The 18,533-nt window shown below is 35.2% G+C and overlaps 1 protein-coding gene across 4 annotated transcripts in view; it reads left to right on the forward strand.

Annotated features, from left to right (window-relative positions):
• SUGCT (succinyl-CoA:glutarate-CoA transferase) overlaps positions 1–18,533 on the forward strand; it is a 317,421-nt gene that overhangs the window by 130,565 nt on the left and 168,323 nt on the right. For all 4 annotated transcript variants that reach the window (XM_014258689.2, XM_005529930.3, XM_014258688.2 and 1 more), the window contains one exon: positions 2,135–2,237. In XM_014258689.2, coding sequence (XP_014114164.2) covers positions 2,135–2,237 — 103 coding nt within the window. The remainder of the gene's footprint in view (positions 1–2,134; positions 2,238–18,533) is intronic.

Below are 18,533 nucleotides of genomic sequence, written 5' to 3' on the forward strand. Positions count from 1 at the left end.
TTGAAAATTATTCAGATTTACCACAACTTTGGGGAGTAGCCTACTGGTTATAGAGATATAAATTATAGATACTCCCATTGAAAAGACTTCATTTTCAGGCTATCCTTTAAATGCAAAAGTTTTGGGTTTTTTAGGAAGATATTTATAAACTCTTTCTTAAAGAGAAATGCAGGAACATAACATAGCAGGACTTATTCATTACTAACACTTCAACTGAATATGATACATACATTGAGAATTGCAATAATTTCCTAGTGATTGTCTTCGGCACCATGGTTATGAAGTTGAGTCCAAGATTCCTCTTGCAGCTGTCCTATCCTGTTAAAAATGAGATAGTAGAATCTGAAGTGTCAAAAAGTAGTAGCTGAAAAAAGTTTTCCATTTACAACAAGAGATTTATTGGGTCATGAAATATGAAGCATCTCCGTTGCTAGCAGAGAACAGCATAGTTTTATATAAACAGCATGTGTAACTGAAGGGAAAAAGATTTGCATGTGAATCTTATTTACATTGTGCAGTGGTATGAGCCCCAAACCTTAATAATAGAGGGCTACGAATAACAAGAATTTACAGATTATGAGAATTGTTGTTGAGGGAACAACAACAGGGAAATAAAAATTGTATTTTAGACTGAAATTGCAGTCTCTTAATAGCTGCAGACACTGAGGAAGGAAGGTTATCTGCTTCTCTAGAGTTACTTTTTCCACCAGTTTCCTGCAATGTACCTGGTTCTAGGTTTGGCTGCAACAGAGCACTAAATTGCGTACACCTTAGATGGGTTCAACAGCAGCACTATCTTTATGGCTGATTACATCTTTACCCTGAAATCTCTTTAATATTCAATGAAGTACATTACATATCATTAGACTGTGCAGTATTCTTATATCTGTTTTATTTAGGAGCTATGCTGTGCTTCATATCTTCATGAGTCCTGCTTCATTTTATAATACATTTGTGCTTTTAAGGCCTTTTATTTTGATTTATTTATTTATTTTTTATTGCTTCTTACATTTCTTCCAGAATTGTTTGTTGACTTCAGGAATAAGACTTCTATCTCTGAGGAAGGGCCATCCATATTTTGTGCTAAAAGTAAAACTGAATGTTACTGACATTGTTCCAAGTTACTCTTGAACAGCAAACTGGTAGCTATAGAATACCAGTAATTGAGTGTCCCTTTTAAAGGTTTCTATTAATTTAATTTCTGTCAAGTCTTTAAATCACATCTAATTTCTTTTCAGTGTTGGGTATATCATGAAATCAGTCTTTGATTTCTAATAAGCTGGTAGGCTTTTGTGGTATTTATCTTCCTGAAATTTAAAATACTATCTCTAAGTAAGTTCACCTTTTATTTGGAATCCCAGATAGCTGCAGAAAAATACCATCTCTCAGTGACTGGTATTGTTTCAATGGTGTGTTTTCTTCATGTATGCAACTTCAGTAGGCAGATGAGGAAAGAAAATCTATCTAACAAAACAGGGAAATAGAGTAGTGTTACCAAATATAAAACTGAATGCTTAGAAAGAAATAAAATGAGCTTTTTGCATGTGATACAGAGACGTGGAGCAATGTGTTCCTCAGCATACAGGCACTGTTTATATATGCTGAACTGGGTGTCCTTAGGATAGGTTGTACAACCATACAACAAATAAATATGTGATCAGTCTTGTTATCTGATCAAAAAATGTGGTTTTTAATCCTGATGTATGTTTTTGATGATGCTTTACATCAGCTTTTAATGACCAGTATTGTATGGTACTTGCACTGTATCTTTTTATTGTTAAGTATGTACATAATGGAAAACAAATGTGAAGTACATTAGTATAATTAAGGAAGGGAGGAAACCCATTGATCATTATTTGAAACTGATGATAAATTTAGCTTTACATCATTCCTGCATTGCTTCAGACGATCAGATAGAAATGGAAGGCACTTCAGAGAAACTTCTTCCCCTATGCCTTTGGGTTTGGCATTTCTGAAGAACATAGGCAGTACATTTTTGTTATTTTATTCCCTGACTGGGAAAAAAATCAGTGAAGGAGCATGGAAGCAGTGAGAGAGGAAGGAGATATGCTATACATTCCTTAGAATCTGAAAGTATGGTGTTGAAACCACATTCATTCTTATTTGCTCTTAGGTTTTCAGAAAAAGCGACGAATGAGTGGTTGCAGCTCTTTGAAGGGAGCGGGGTTCCATATGGCCCGATCAACAACATGCAGCAAGTCTTCTCAGATCCTCAGGTTGGTCCTCTCCAAGTCTCTTCCATACATCATTACACGTCTTCTACAAATGCTGAGTAATGATTGCTCCTCCTGCCACGCAGACCTGATTTTGGCTATCTTAAAATGGGACTTGAGAGGTTTATGATGGATTGAGTTTCAGCCAATAGTATGTCATATTAAGAAATAAAGACAGATCTTTAAATGAATTATATGCTTGGGAACTCAGATTTTGCCACAACAAATTAAACCATAGATATTCCATGTCTCACATAGAGAGTCTATATTTCAAAACTGCCTGATAAAGCTGCGAAAGAAATCATGATATAGTGTATATAATTGCGTTTTATCACATAAATAGGCAGAGAAGCACCTTTTTTGGGACACCAAAAGAACTAATTTTCTGTCTGGAGTATGGATAACCAAAATCAATTCTGTTTAAAAAAAATGGGCAACATTTTGATTGGAAAAAGAAAAATGAAGCACAAAATCCATATAAAGAAAGAATCTTAATCGTTTATTCGCCTGGTTTCAGTAGCTGAAAACAATTCATCTATGTATCTATTTTAAATGTTAAATATTACACTGGATTAGACCTGTGTTTAATTTGAAACAATATTTTTATATTTTAGTATCTGTAGAGTTATATTCTCTTCATATTCCCTGATGCCTCCCCTGCTTTTTTACTCTCTGTCTTAGGATGGGTTAAAGGGCCCTAGATAAACTGAATTATGCTGTCTTGAGTACTGTAACTGACTATTTTATGGCTATTCTAGTGTGTGATGAATCTCCTCTAAGCTGATTTTTACTAAAGAGAATAGCAAGAAGAAATGATTGCTTATTGACTCTTTTGGTTTATTCTTCTGATTTTGTACATGTCTGTGTCTGTTGTCAGAAGTGTTGCGACTGTGATTGTTCCATTGGGAAAATAAGAGCAGGCAAAGCAATCCCTGTCATAAAAGAATACGTTTATAATAAATATTTGTTATAAATATTATTGTATTTTAGAGGCATGAAATAATATTTGTTAGGTGACTGTGGGGAAAGAATCTTTTCTTTATTGAATAAATACACTCTTTCTCCTTAGAATGATGTAGTATCGTGCCGTAGTGCATGCATGGGCCAAATTTTTCACTTCATAACTTTCACAAGGATTAAGGTTGAGCTTTGAAGAACATACAGCAAGATTATTTTACTCAGACTTGGCTCTACTTGGGGCAACATTGGAAAAATATTCTGTGCTTTTTTTTGATGCTGCGAATTTTAAGAAGTTGAGTCTACTCTGAAAGAGACTGTTTTTAAAACATTATATGTCATGGACTATTACTTCCCGAATTGGAAAGAGGTTATCTTGGCGACCTTGGTCTTGTTAGAATTTGCCTAAATAACATTTTTCGCATATGTATTATTATACTTATATATATATTATTTTTATGTATATGGCAGGTTATTGCTTAACGTAGTTAGCTGACCTATAAAAGGTATCATGGTGATTTGCAGTTAGATATGGCATGTTTTTTTGGAATATTTTCCTGTAAAGGGGCATACTAATCTCCTCCTCATGAAACTGCTTTAAAGCCTTCTTTTCTACACCCTTCTCTAAAATACATGGCACCTGGACATTGCTATTGGAAATTTAATGCCAATATTTGTGCATAGCTGTAGGTTATACCTTTATCTCATTTCTGAAAGAGCATTTTCTCACAGGTATTTTCAGTTTGAAAGAAGTAGGTAAAAAAAAAAGCTGACTGGGGAAGAAGTTTAGCACCTGAGAGACTCCAATCTATGTATCCTCTGAACTATGAAATCCCAGGTATAATAGGAGAAAACCAGCATCCATCAACAAGAACATACTCTAATCACAGCAAGATTTTTCATAGAATCATAAAATATTATGAATTAGAAAGGACCTTTGCAAGGTCACCTACTCCAACAGCCCTGCAATCTGCAGGGGTATCTTCAACTAGATCAGGTGGATCAGAAACCCTATCCAGCCTGATCTTGAATATTTTCAGGGATGGGGCATTTACCACCTATCTGGGCAACCTGTTCCAGTGTTTTCCCACCATTATTGCAAAAAAACTTTAATATAGCTAATTTAAATTGACCTTTTTTCCGTTTAGAATCATTAACCCTTGTCCTATCACTACAGGTCCCACTAAAAATGCTTTAGGTCCCATTTTAAGTACTGAAAGTCCACAACAGGGAATCCCCAGAGCCTTCTCTTTTCCAGGATGAACATTCCTAGTTCTCTCAGCTTTTCTTCACTGCAGAGGTGCTCCATCCAGCCCTCTGATCAACTTCACTGCACTCTGGACTCCTCCAACTTGCTCCTTCCTATGTTGTGGACCCCAGAGCTGGACGCAATACTCTAAATGGGATCTTATGAGAGCAGAGTGGAAGGGGAGGATCTCTTTCTTGAGAGGCTGGTCACACTTCCTTTGATGCAGCCTGGGACATATTTTGCTTTCTGGAGTGCAAGCAAACATTTCTGGCTCATGTCCAGCCTCTCATCCACCAACTCCCTGTGTTTGTTCTCAGCAGGACTGCTCTCAGTCTTCTCATGCCCCAGCCAATATTGATCCTGAGGGTTGCCTTGACTCAGGTGTAGAACTTTGGACTTGGCTTTGTTGAACTTTGTGATGTTCCCAGGGGCCCATTTCTCAAGCACATGTGAGTCCCTCTGGATGGCATCCCATCCTTTAGATGTGGCAACTGCACCACTCAGCTTGGTGTCATCTCCAAACTTCCTGGGGGTGCCCTTGATCCCTTTGTCTGTCATTGATGAAGAAATTAAATAGCTCTGGACCCAGTAAGTGCCCCTGAGGGACACCACTTGTCACCAATATCATGTCTTACTGAGACATTGACCCATACCCTCTGGATGTGACTATCCAACCAATTCTTTATCCACCTACTCATCAATCCACCCATTTTCTTATGTGTAAACCCAAACCCAGATTTTCACCCAAACTTTGTAATAATTCTTCCCAGTGCTCCCATTATAATGTGGTTTTCTCATACTCAGTTCAGATCAGAAATTGCAGTTCTAAGAAAGAACTCAACTTATCACTCAACTTGCATATGATAACCATGCGTACTGATACTGTATGACATGTTAAACTCTTTAATTTTGCATAACACTGTTTGACCATAGCAGAGTTATCTGCTTCTCATTGCCATTTGTTTTCAGCCATTGTGAAGAGTCCATAAAAACATCAAACCCTGTACAGTTCAATTTAGCCCAACTTTTATCTAATTCTAATAATACACAGGCTTTGCTAACATCTTCAATTTTGTGTGTTACCATCATGATTGTATCTAAATGTTTTATTTACTTCATTTATTGTCATTATCTTCCTCTTTGATCTTTGGATTTTTATATCCATAATAGAAACACCCTTCATTGTAAGTGTAATCTTGCACTGTTAGTGACCAAGATGCAGTGCATGGATATCAGCTCAGCTGTCAGTGCTCTAGGGTGCTCTAGGCTGGTACCATATGAAGACAGAAATCCTAGGAGAGGGCTGGAATAACGCAAGGGATGTCAAGAAGCACATGTGAGGAAGCTGGGGGAAAGACAACTACAGGAGATTATTGAAATGGTCTAATGGAACTCAATTAGCTACAGGCAGGTTGTGTTTTCAAATTTTATTTTAACTAAAAGGACCACAGAGCTCTGAAGGCTGGGAGTGGCTTATATAACTCCTTCTATAAACTGAGATAAAACAACATATTTTTTGATCCCAGGACATTTCACTAATATCATTAACAGCTTCAGTTGTACTCCAAGTGAGCTGCCAAAAAACAGGAAATTTCTTTTTTCAAATTTCAACTAACTTGGAGTGCCAGGTGATACTGTTTTTCCATGAATGGAGTGAAATATCCACTTTTCCCACTGATTATAATCTTTTATTCATTTGTGAAGTTAAAATGAGTACCACAGACATTTGTACTGGTAAGTCAATCAGTCTGTGGAGAGATGTATGCGTGTACTAGTGCATATATGGAGAAAACGTCTGAGAGAAAAAGGAGACTGACTAGTTAAGGGAACAAATTTCTTAAAAATATGAGGGAGAAAGGAATGTTAGTGAAAGTTCTTACAAATGCCTAATAGAACAGTATAGACTATTTTAATGAAAATTTATATAGTGGAACTTTTAAAAACTATTTTTAAAAAATGTGCTCTTTTAACCAGGCCAAGATAGTACAAACATTAAAAGAATTCTTAAAACATTTAAAAATCTTATGAGTGACCTCAGTATGGTCCCATTTAACATACCCTGGGGAATATGTGTATGAAATACAATGTGGTTTGAAGCTTTCCAAACAAAACAAACTTAAAAGAGAATACCATTTTTAATAGAAACTATTCAAATTCTCCCAAAAGATAAAACAAAACAAAAACAGGTACGCACTGTACTGCAGTTAAGTGTGCAAGACCAAAGATCTTTGCTGGTTAAGTGAGGCGACTGAAGGTGTTTTTTGTTTTGTTTATTTTTTTTCTTTAGAACATTACTCTTCCCTTTTTTTCACTGTAATTTCTTTCCACATTCTTTTATACAGTGTTCTTACTTTAATTAAATACTGGCATATACAGGAAGCAACAAAACAACCCATAAGAAATGGGCAGTTTAATAAATTTTTACTATATTAAATCCATTCATGTTGATGAGTTTTACTATATCATTGTTGTCAGCTGAAAATAAAAGGAAAGCCATGCAGTGGCACTTCCCCCATGCCCCCCCAACAGTTACAGTCATACCACACAAGTTGAGTACATCAGGTGTAAGACATCATCCTGATGTATCACTTCTGAGAAATATGGGGAGGGAAATATCGGAGCTGAAATATCACAGCTGGCCCTGATTTCAGCTCCTGCCAAACACCTGCAGACTCGAAAAGGATACCATAACAAAACTCCACCCTGTGGCAAGAGGCCATCCCTTAACAACCCTTCCCTGACTTTGAATCACTATAAAAATTAATTTAACATTTTTTACTGAAACCATAGTCTTCCTGTCCCAGAAGGCCATTACAGTTCCTTTAGCCATTTCTCTGAATATGCCTCAGAAAAAAAAGTCACAGTAAATTGAGTATTGAAATATCTGATAGCTGCCAATTATTTGATGTTCTAAGTTTATTATTTGTGGAAACTTAGGAAGGTGGTAGTTAGTTTTTTTTCATTAACCTTCAGATTGCCTCTTATTTTGGAAGTAATTTTGTGTGCATACTGGCAAAAATTTCCTAGCATCTGGTAAAAGCTTCTACATTCAGTATTTTCAACATATAAAACAGAAAAAATTATAAAATGTGCAGAGTGTTTTTGTTTTGGGGATGTTTTTTTGTTGTATTTTGGGACTTTTTTATTTTTTAAAAAATTTTTAAATTTTGTGGGATTTGATTCTGGTTTGAGTTTGATTTTGGTTGGCGGTTATTTTGTTTGCTTTTTTTATTTTCAATATGACCATATTTTAATTGTTATTCTTTGGTTGAAATACACTTTTGTGGCATATTGAAGACTGTGCCAAGATGAATGAAATGATATTCAAGTTAATAATACTGTAGGGAGGTTTTTTACATGTAGAGGTTTCTGCAACTGAAAAGCAGCTGATTGAAGGCCTGAGGTAATATGATATGTCTGGAAGTAATTCCTAACAGACAATAGAGGAATTAAATTTTGCATGTGTCTATTAAATAGGTACTAAAACTGGTTGGAAATCTTATGATGGAATGTTTTTACATTTAAAAATGCCAATTCATTGAAAGTGAAACAACTGGATGAACACATCTAAAATTAAAATGTACTTTGAATCAGAAATTCTCCTGTACTCGTGCCTCTCCTGCTAAGTTGAAAATGTAAACTGCTTGGCTTTGGTGTTTCAAGACAAATTTTTATTTCAATTTTTAAATTCTGCAGAATGGAAAAGCACTACACCACCAGTCATACTCAAGCCTTTAATTTTATCAAGAGTAGTTTTCTTGATTAAATTACAAAATTACAAATGTTTCAATTACTCAATTACAAATGTTTTCAAGCTTTTGGCCTGTGGTAATTTTATAAAAGTAGATTCTGTTCTAAAGGAGAATGCATTAAGAAGTGGAACGTTATTTCAAAGAAATAAAATGGAAAATCCAATTCCAGTACTGTTTGAAGTATGTGATTTTCACATATATGCAATTATGCAGTATATACGTAGTATGAGAGAGTTCTATATCCAGATGTTATAGGGAAGTCTCAAAATGAAACAGCACTTGTACTTTGGTATGAGGAATATTGTAATAGGAAGTGTGTTTTAAATTTTGGCTGTAGTGAAATCTGGTCCATTACTATGCCATGTTTGTGCATGGCCTGCCCCTGTTACAATGACTCATGGAGAGGTTATAGTGAAGTCTTGAAAAAAACCTGTATGTTTACATTAATGACAGGATTTTGTCTGTACACACATTTAATATACAATTATTGTCTAGATAAGAAAAATTGTTGTAAACGAGTAGCTTAACGATTTCTGTTAGGAGGTTTTGTTTTTGCTTGCCTTTAGCTTTACAGAATTTCCAGTGCTGGTTGTCTGCTTAAATCTCAAGTACATTGGAAACATTTCCGGTAAAATGACCTACTCATGTGGGATAAATGTTTCCAGAAATAAGGTTTTCTTTTAACCATACCAACGTATTCTGACAACTGGGTTTTGCCTGGGAGATCTTCTGCTCCATTTTAGACAATTAGTTCTTTCTCCAAGAGACTTGAGCAGAAAGCTGATGGCAGCATTGCAGAGATGCTCTTTTCTGTTCCTTGTTTTTAAGGTTAGAGGAAAGGAGCTGGCTATTAGTAAGGAGGACTGGAGTCGCACACAGTGCATCTTTCACCTGTTGCCACATGTTCCCCAAGTCCTTTAGAAATTGACCCCAAAGGTGCCAGTTTGGCTTGAGACCTAGATAAGAAATTGTCTAACTACGCTAGATCAAATATTTAGGGTTTTCCCATGCTTGAATTTTGATTTCTGTAAATGTTCCAATAAATAAGAACAACACCAACTTGAGAACTCACCACCAACTTTAATGTAGAACTTGTAATTCACACACATTGTTATACTTCTAAAAGAAGTGATGTCTTTTTGCTGTAATATCTCCCTGAAGCATGCAGGATAGACCTGACTGATCATTAGGAGGGCATTTAGTTTGCCTTCTGAATGAGATGTTGTCTGTCAAATTCTTAATTCATTTGATTCAGACTATAAAAAAGTGAAAGAGGTAAGAAGTTGCAGAAATATAGCATCCGTTTTTTGGAAGTTGAATGCCAGACAGGAATCTCTTCCTGCATCTGCCACATGGTTCCCACATGGTTTTGGATAAGGCACTTCAATCAAAACATTAAAAGGTCATTTCATGTGTGTGCCTCATGTTCTGAGTACCTACATGTAAAATACATAGCAGTGCTGAGTCCTCATGGATGTAAATGAAACTGTTTAAAGTGTTATTGGAGCACCTGAAAAATGTGATGGTGTTAAAATAAATGAAAAAACTAACATAGTGGGTCTATTCTTATTTTTCTCTATTTTGGCTTCTTAGCCATGAAGTTGGAACGCTGAGAAGCAGTGTTGTAAAGGCACAGTAGTTATGCTTCTGTGAAATATAACTTCTCATGTGAGAGCACCAGAAAAGTTGGGGAATTAAATTTTTTGTCATGTGATTTAACTGGTGTATATCAAAATAATGCCTTATAAGAAAGAACACCACTTTTGAACATCTTTACTGAATGATGGAGGAGCCTGACAGGAAATAAATTGAGCATGCACTTAGATTGCACTGCATTTTCTTTGTTCAAGCAAGCAAGTGATACTTAGGAGCAGCAATTTTTTGGTGCCCTTTTAAGTGTGTACATATATGAATGGTATGTCTTTAGCTAAAGTATTTTCACTGAGAAAAGCGTGATCTAAGTATTTGTGGGTTATGAAGAATATGAGGTTCTTAAAAAAGAGATCCATTCTCATAAAATACTCAGTTGTGTTTAAAAATTACATTGCAGTCATGGCCGTTCAAGGACATGAAGGGTCACCTAGCCCTTCTGCGTATTTCCTTCTAGAATCACATGTGTCAAAAGGCCATGCTTGGGTATGAAGCAAAGAGCCTGTTTTTGAAAGCTCAGTCTTTGATGGGCCTCACTGATAGGAGTCTACATGTCCCTTGTGCCTCAAACTCTTGGATTAGCGTCTGGCTTGCAGGAGTTACACATTGGTTCCCTAATCTTGTAGCTCATCAAAGCAGCATCCGTTGGTTTCAAATAATTCGTGTTTGGTCTTTCATGCTACCAGAATATGCTCAGGATAAGGCCATCAGAATTTGGTTTACTGAGCTAGATGATGTGTAAGGTCTGAGAAGTTCCCTACAGAGTGTGAGCCCAGCCCTCATTTCTGTTTGCATAAACTGTGTAACTGTAGGGTCAAAAGAGAGTTTTTAATTAACCCAGTTGCATTTATGTAATATTTGATGAGTGTTAGGACTCTTACATGTACGGGAAAGAAAGGAATACAAATACATGTCTATCTCATGCAGTCTCTCAGCCTGAAGTGAGTTTAAATGCTGAAGTAATTGATTCTTTAGAAGAAGTTGGTTTTACTTTTTTTTTAATCTGAGTATTCAGTGAATCATCACCACAAAGTAATATTGAGTTAAAATAGGCATTCTTTGCTTTCCCCACAGTATGGAAGTTGGGAGACTATCCATGACTGTTCGTTGCTTGGCTCAAATCAAATAAGTATATAAAATAAAGTAAGAAAACAACATTGTCTGTTAAAGTATTTTTCTTAAGTAGATGTGACTTCATTTACTAAGCAAATTTTAAGTAGAATCATTAATAAACACTGTGATTTCGGATTAAATTTTAGACATGTGTCAGTATAACTTCTTTGAACAAAGCATTGCCTTTAATGTTTCTTACAAATTTTAAATTTTTTTCAAAATAAATGCAACCAAGTTCTCTCAGGGTTTATTTGAATATAACCTAGAGATTTTTTGTGATTCTCTCAGAGGCCATAAGGGCTAGATTTTATCCTCGGTCTTTATTACTTATATTGACTACAAAGTTATTTATAAGTAGTGTGGTGAAGCTTTGTATTTTGAGTTAAGTTTTGTAGGCAAGAAAATACGAAAGATATTATGGAGAATACATATTTCAGAATCTCAAATGATTGTAGTTACAGATGATGATACAAGTTTTCCAGCAAGGAAGAAAATAAAATAGAAAATTCAATGACAACAACAGAAACTGTGCTGAAACTGCAGAAATCATGCAAATCTGGCTTTACTTACAATTTGGTCTTCAGGTGCTTTACCTGAGTGCTCAACTTGATTTAAAAATCTTAGCTCAAGCCTTGACCCTGGCCTGTCATCCTGAAATTACAAGATTTCCCACACTTGTTAGCCTAAGTTCATCTTGGAGTCCCACTCACTGCTGAAAAAAAAGGTGATATTTTCAGATGAGACGCTGACATGTTTATTTTACACTGTAGTTATGCAGTAACATTTAAAGAAAATGTACTCTTTTAGTTTTATGCCTCTTACTAACAAGGAGAAATATCTGAGCCATGAGAAGACAAGTGTGTAGGCTGAGTAGGAGTGGGTATTTGAAGATACAGATTTCCAACCACCACAAAAAGGCGTTAATTAGTCAGGTAAGCTTTCTCTGTCATTGCCATTTTCTCTCTCATCTCTGAGTGGTTTCATGTTGCTCTCTATTAGGATTCAAGCAGACAGTTTATGAGGAAGCAGGAAGTGTTTCCTCACTGCATGGCCAGTGAGGCCAGGAGCATAACCATTGTCTTAAAGAATTCATTCTAAGTTTAATATTGCCTATAGCATTCGGATGTCAACACTTCGAGCAGCCAGCCACATGTTGAAATTTTCTTCACACAGTTTGAATTGGCTAGTTAGCAGCCATAGCATTTAATTATAACAATTTAAATGAAAAATTGTGTGATTATGTTTTAAGCATAAAACTTCTGTTGAAATACATATAAATCTTGATTAATATTTTTGATCAGGGGTGTTCTTCAAAACATTTTTTAAGTCCTGAATAGCAATCTAGATTTATTGTTAATTTAAAAACTAAACAACAAAAAACCAGATTTTGATCAGATTTACAGAGAGAACTTTGGGAGACCCAGCTGAATTTTAATTGTTTTGGATGACGCCTGAAACTCCTCATAGTTCACAGAATAAGAAAATTAAAATGAAATGACATGAAAGGTCACTGCAATGTGAAGGTAGTGTAGTAAATGGTAGTAAATATGAGATCCTGATTCACATTTAAGAGAAGTGAAAGACAGAAATCAGGAATTTGAAGCCAAGTTTAAAAATTGTAAGAGAAAGTCGAAAGAATACATTGAAATGACAAGCAGATGGTATTTACACCATAGATCCCAGTTTAACTTCTAAGAAAAAAAACCAGTAAGTTAAAAAAAAATTAAAAACAAGCAAACACTGCTAAGTTACTCTCTCATGTTTTTCTACCAATGTTATAAACATTATATTCTTCTGTGATGAGCTGTGTGGATTGGTGATCAAAGAGTTTGGAGAGTCAGGCTAAGAACCTACAAGGATCATTTTGAGGGATTTCTCTGTGTTTCCATGAGCTGGATTATGAAGAGAAGCTTCTTTCTAAACATCTTATGCTCTCTTGGCATAGCACAGGCAACTGTAATGCATTTTCCTGCAGTCCTCAGGTCACACCCAAAGGAGACATGAACAGAAACACCATTTTGTATCTGCACATCTTGTTTCTTCAGATACTGTATTTGTGCAGGTTCACAAATGAGAAAGAGAGAAGTTAGGATTTGAGTACAGGCTTTGAGTTTGGGAAAAACTTTAAAGCAGTTATGTAATAACAGATTTTGTAATCTTCTCCCTCTTTTTCCTGGTTCTCTTGAAAAATGGAAGTGAGAAGAATATTTACAACTTGGATGTTCAAACACTACCTGCCTCTTCTCCCATCCCTCTCCCCAATTCTTATGTTGTTATGGTGCCTTAGATTTAAAAGACTTAGGAATCCCCATCTTTCCATGACTTTACTGAACTGGTTTTGGATGTGTGATTTCTTTCATGTTGAAAACTGCAGTAGCAAATTAAACTGCCCATTTTTGGTTTTTCTGTATACTCTGATACCAAGACATGTTAACAAAATACAAATGCTTTCCTACTACTTTCATGGCATTGCTTTTCATCTTTAGGTATTTTTCTAACTACTGACTCTTTGTTTTTAACCTTTCCCTTGTGAATTTAATACTAAATCTGAAATTTGTTTTTAACTGTCTGTATAATATGTATTTTGTGGATGTAGCATTTATACCCAACTTATCCTATTGCATGGTATGTTCTAGAGGGAACTTAAATTCTGTTGATACAGTATTCTGTATTGCTTACTCTCCACCATAAACTATTATATTTGAAAAGAGTTATACTTTGCATGGCAAGCCCTGTTTATTGTAAGAACCTTTTTCAGTGTTACACATTCTTATTTTTAGGGCGTAAGAATATGCACTTAATAGGAGTGCACACTTGAGCATTTCTAAGTCATGTGTTTTGAAACAATATATATCTTTGATATAGAATAGCATTTCTTTAATTGCTTTTTTTTTTTTTTTTTTGTCTTAAGGCCCAGCTTCAGTAAATACACTGCTAAAACTAGTGTCAGTTATATGTTATTAAAAGAAGGTGACATTTAGTGTCTCCACAGTGAAATTTCAAAATATTCGGAAATTTCAGTAACATGCTTTCACGTCTTTATCCTCTGAATTTGCCCTTTCAGAATCTAAAAAATGAAAATGATTCTCAGCCAAACAGCTATTGTAATTGAAATTAAAGGCACAGCAAGACTAGAGCAATTGTTAATCAAGTAGACATCTAACTTTATCCTTTATTTGAAGCAGGTTTATAAAAGTAAAAGCAAATTATGGGTTCTTGTGACATGTTAGCTCTTCTACAAGACTTCAATCCATGAATACTTCCTATTTTAGAGCAAAATGCAAATGCATTAATTCTCCTTGTGTACATTTTACTTCACTTTTTAGATTAGTGATGGAAAAATAAGCATGAAATGAAAGTACGTGGAGATAGTTTATATCTTTACAAGTCATCTAAGAGAGGGTGTAGAAGGAATTGTCACTGATTTCACAATACTAAACACTTTTCCCAGACTTCTTGGCAGTTTCAAGTGAATTTTTGTTTTGAACACACCAAATTCTCTAGGTACAAGCCTTCTGCTGCTTCGAAAGAGAAGACAGGTGCACTCCTCACACTCTAGTTGTATTCTCCTTGAGATTATCGTCTTTGCATCAGTTTGGCCTTTGTCAAATCAAAGGAGCAAAAGCCAGTATAGCTGTCTAACTGACCATCTGAAAAACCTCAGAACTCCATGGGGCAATGGGTGAAACTGAAAAGGTGTTTACTTGAGTATGAATATGGCTTTTATTTGGCTATGTCCTTAATTGAAAATTAATACGCAAACCATGTGGATGTTTTTGAAAAGACAACAAATTACACTAGATAGCCAGTGAATTTGGTTTGTTAATTCTCCATTTCCTTTATTTCTGACGAAACTTCCAGTAGGCCAGCCTTTGGGTGGCTGGAAAGAAATCTCAACATGGGTATTTAACATCAGATCACAAATTCATTTATAGAGGCTGCTACTTTACTGGATGGGGTGTGGAGAATTTAGTGTTAATTACTCAGTCTTGACTTCTCAGCAGATCACAACAAAGTAAAAGAATTCTTAAATAGCTTTTAGGTTTTTGTAATAAGGGTATTTTTTCTATATTTGTGTCAGTAATGTTTTTTACTGCTTTTTGTACACATTTTCCAATTAAACGGGAAGAAATATATGTTATACTGAAATATAAAATCTATACATATAAATTAAAGGCTTGAAATTTATATGTATATAGGGTTATTAGGAATTATTTTACCAGTTATAGAATAAGAGAACATAGTCTTGCTACAGAGGAATCTTGACTGCTGCTCTGTGCTGTTACTTAATAAGACATCACATTTGCCTGAAGTTTTGAGTCAAAAATTGCATGTAAAATAAATTGCAGCTTGATTTAACTGGATTAGAAATGATGAAAGGGGATAAAGTGAGATTTGCTCTTAGAAAAACTCCATCTTTTAATTTGTGCTTATGAAGTAAGTTATGATCTCCTCAAAGGTATTGTGCCCCAAATTCCTGTTTCATGTTTAATTTCAGGATTTTCTCAAAGTCTCCAGAGAGGCTACAGAAAGCAATAAAAGTGTGTAGGGAGATTGCAGTACTTGATAATATCCATCACGTTTTCTCTGTTTAGTGCCTGCATGTTTTCGTTGGTTGAGTTAAACAGTGAAGGTCTCCCTTCTCAGTCCCCTTTTTGGAGTCATTGCAGCTGTTCTCAGGAGAGTAAAAGACGAAGCATATTTGCTGACCTAACAATGTTTTCTGTTACCAAAGAAAAGAATTTTCCCAAATGTGTGTAGCCTTATGCTGATGTGCACTTTTCCTAGCAAAGAGATATTTGACAGATAAGCATTTCTTTACTGTTTTCTTGAAAAGGTAATGTTATGGCCTGGTTGTTGCTCCTGATAGAAGCAGGTTGTTGGGTTCCTTTTTTTTTTTTTTTTTTCCTGTTCCCTTTTATATTCTCTTAGGCTTTTGCTTTTTCAGAGAACAATTATGCTAAATAGAATGGGACTAACTTTTTGAGTGAATCAATCACTAGAAGTATGGTTCTAGGAGAGATGAAATTATTTGTCATTTATATTATACAAATTCATTAAATAATTTTAAATTTTGTCAAAAGTTTAAATGTGAATAAAATAGCAAAGAGATAATCAAGCCTTTTTTTTTTTTTTTAATATACCGTGTCTTGGATAAAAAGTGAAATCTGAAGAAATGTTTCCCTTCACTCAGAAGGACGTTCACTAGTATAAATGTTATGATATTCTATTATGATTTTGGTACTATTAAGATGTGATTTTTTTCCCTGAAAGAGGAATGAGGTAAATATTGAGGTTAAATCAATCCAAGTCATCTATTTTTCTGATCCAGTGAGCTGCCTACCAAACAGCTGGAAACTGCAAGGTCCCCAGCAGCTACTTTTGACAAGTGTTAGTAAGAAGAGGGTCTGTCAAAGGAGTCTGGAAGCAGTTCACAGCAGAGATATATAAATGGTTGTCTTTAGTTCAATTAGAGCATCTCATGCATCTTATACAAACTAGATCTTTTTCTTCATACTGAGGAGATCTGAGGTTGGTTATTAATTATTCACCTGGCTCTGGTATTTAGAAACTTTAAAAGTAACTTCATGCCAAATGTGAAGTTCATCTTTTTAATAAAATCTAGCTCACTTATTGCCCCAAACATATTTATGAGCATTCTGACTTTCCATATTATTTGGGAGGTTTGTGATAAATTCTAGATTTTTGGTAAAATGTTACTTTTAAACCACAAATTTTTATGGAAAATGTGACTTTTGGCTGGAAAATCTAACTTCATAGTCTCCTTTTTGTATTGTGGAAATAATACAAGCTTTTGGAACATTCGATTTTCTTTTTTTTTAAACAGCTGACTTAAACTCAATTAAATGTCTTACACATTTGAAAACACTTCTCTATTTATTTTTAAAATTAGTGCTGTTTTATACTGCCATACATCAAGATAAGCATAATGATGAGTAAGAGCAGAAGGCAGAATAGGAACACCTTTATTTCAGCTATATTCATTTTTAGGCAGAAGGTTCTTCATAGATTGGGTGAAGTTGCTTTTCTCCAGTAAGTTGATGATTTAAAGCTCCAGCTTTAAAGTGTGGCTAGCTTCACAGCTTTGCATACAATGGGAACAGTTGAGTGTTGATTTGTGCATTTTCTTGCTTTTAAACACCTGAGAATCAGTCATTTCTGCAAGGAGTGCTCCATGAGCAGCTTAGCATAGTTGGGCTTTGGAATTTATTTTGTTGTTGCTAAATAAAATAAATGCCAAGAAAGAGATAACTACAATAGAAACAATTTATATATGCTCTTTTCAGAACAAGATGGAATCCTCACCTGCTTGTACTTAGTTTGGCCTTTTCCTAAACTCAAACAGGGAATTGAATGTGAAAGGTGCTGAGCATTTTTGACCCCAATCCGTCAACCAGCATGCAATGTTGCATTCACAACAGTGCGATTATTCATGCTCTTTTTTTTTCCACTTTACTAGTCTACACTTTACATTGTTTAATAGTTTCCATTTCATTATTGAAATTCATATATTCTTCCCCCATAAAGATTTTCTTTTATTTTTTTTGTTTCTGTTGTGACTGCCTGCCTCAAATGGTTTGCCTGTGTTCTGCATGGATGAAAAGCTAGGTGGTGTTGCTGGGTTGCCTTTTTTTTGGAATTGTTTGCTGTGATGTTCATCCCTATATGCCTAGTCTTTTTCCCTCTGCTGGAAATTCTGTCTGTTCCTCTTACTATTTGCAATGCAAATCCACTGGGCCTTTCTATAGATATGTGTGTGTAAGTATATATATATTGCCTATTTTTTTCAGAAAATTGCAATTTTAATATCTAGATGCACTCATTTAATTCTATGATGTGGTAGGGGATACACTATACTGTCATTTTTGTCTTGTGTATTTTATTGAGATTTAAAAAATTCTTTGGATCAGGGGGTATGCTTCCAGCATTCATTTACATGCCACATTTCTGTGTAGCACTGAATACCTAGGAACAATACCAGCAATGTTAATTAAAGGATATGCATCAATGCAAAAATGCGTAAATGCCATTATAACATAGTGAAAACTCTAGCCATTGTACTATGCTCCCTAGCACAAAATTATTTGTCCAATTTAGTGAATTTACATATTTTTATTAATTGGAAACTTCTTTTATTTCATGCAGTGTTGCATGGATCATACAATGTAGTTTGTGAGTTCCGCCTTTGTAAACCCAATGGTATGTAAAATACTGCCTGTTTCCCTGGGGTCCCTACTGGGGCCAATATTGTTTAAACTCCTCATTAATGACTTGGACAGGGGACTGAGTGAACCTCAGCATGCTTGCAAGTGACACCAAACTGGGAAGAGAAGTTGATATTTTGGAGTGTAGCTGCTATTCAGAGGGACTTTCACAGGCTGGACAAATGGTCTAGCAGGAACTTCATGAAGTCCAAGAAAAGCAAATATGGGGTCCTGCACCTGAGACAGAAAAGCCTTGAGCAGCATTACAGCTTAGGGATTGACTGGATAGAATGCAGATTTACACATAAAAACCCAAAGTCTTCATAGACAGCAAGCTGAACGAGAGTCAGGA

Source organism: Pseudopodoces humilis, chromosome 1 (genome assembly GCF_049639895.1).
Source record: "Pseudopodoces humilis isolate 2021_Gansu_Grassland_sample_001 chromosome 1, ASM4963989v1, whole genome shotgun sequence".
Taxonomy (NCBI): Eukaryota; Metazoa; Chordata; class Aves; order Passeriformes; family Paridae; genus Pseudopodoces; species Pseudopodoces humilis.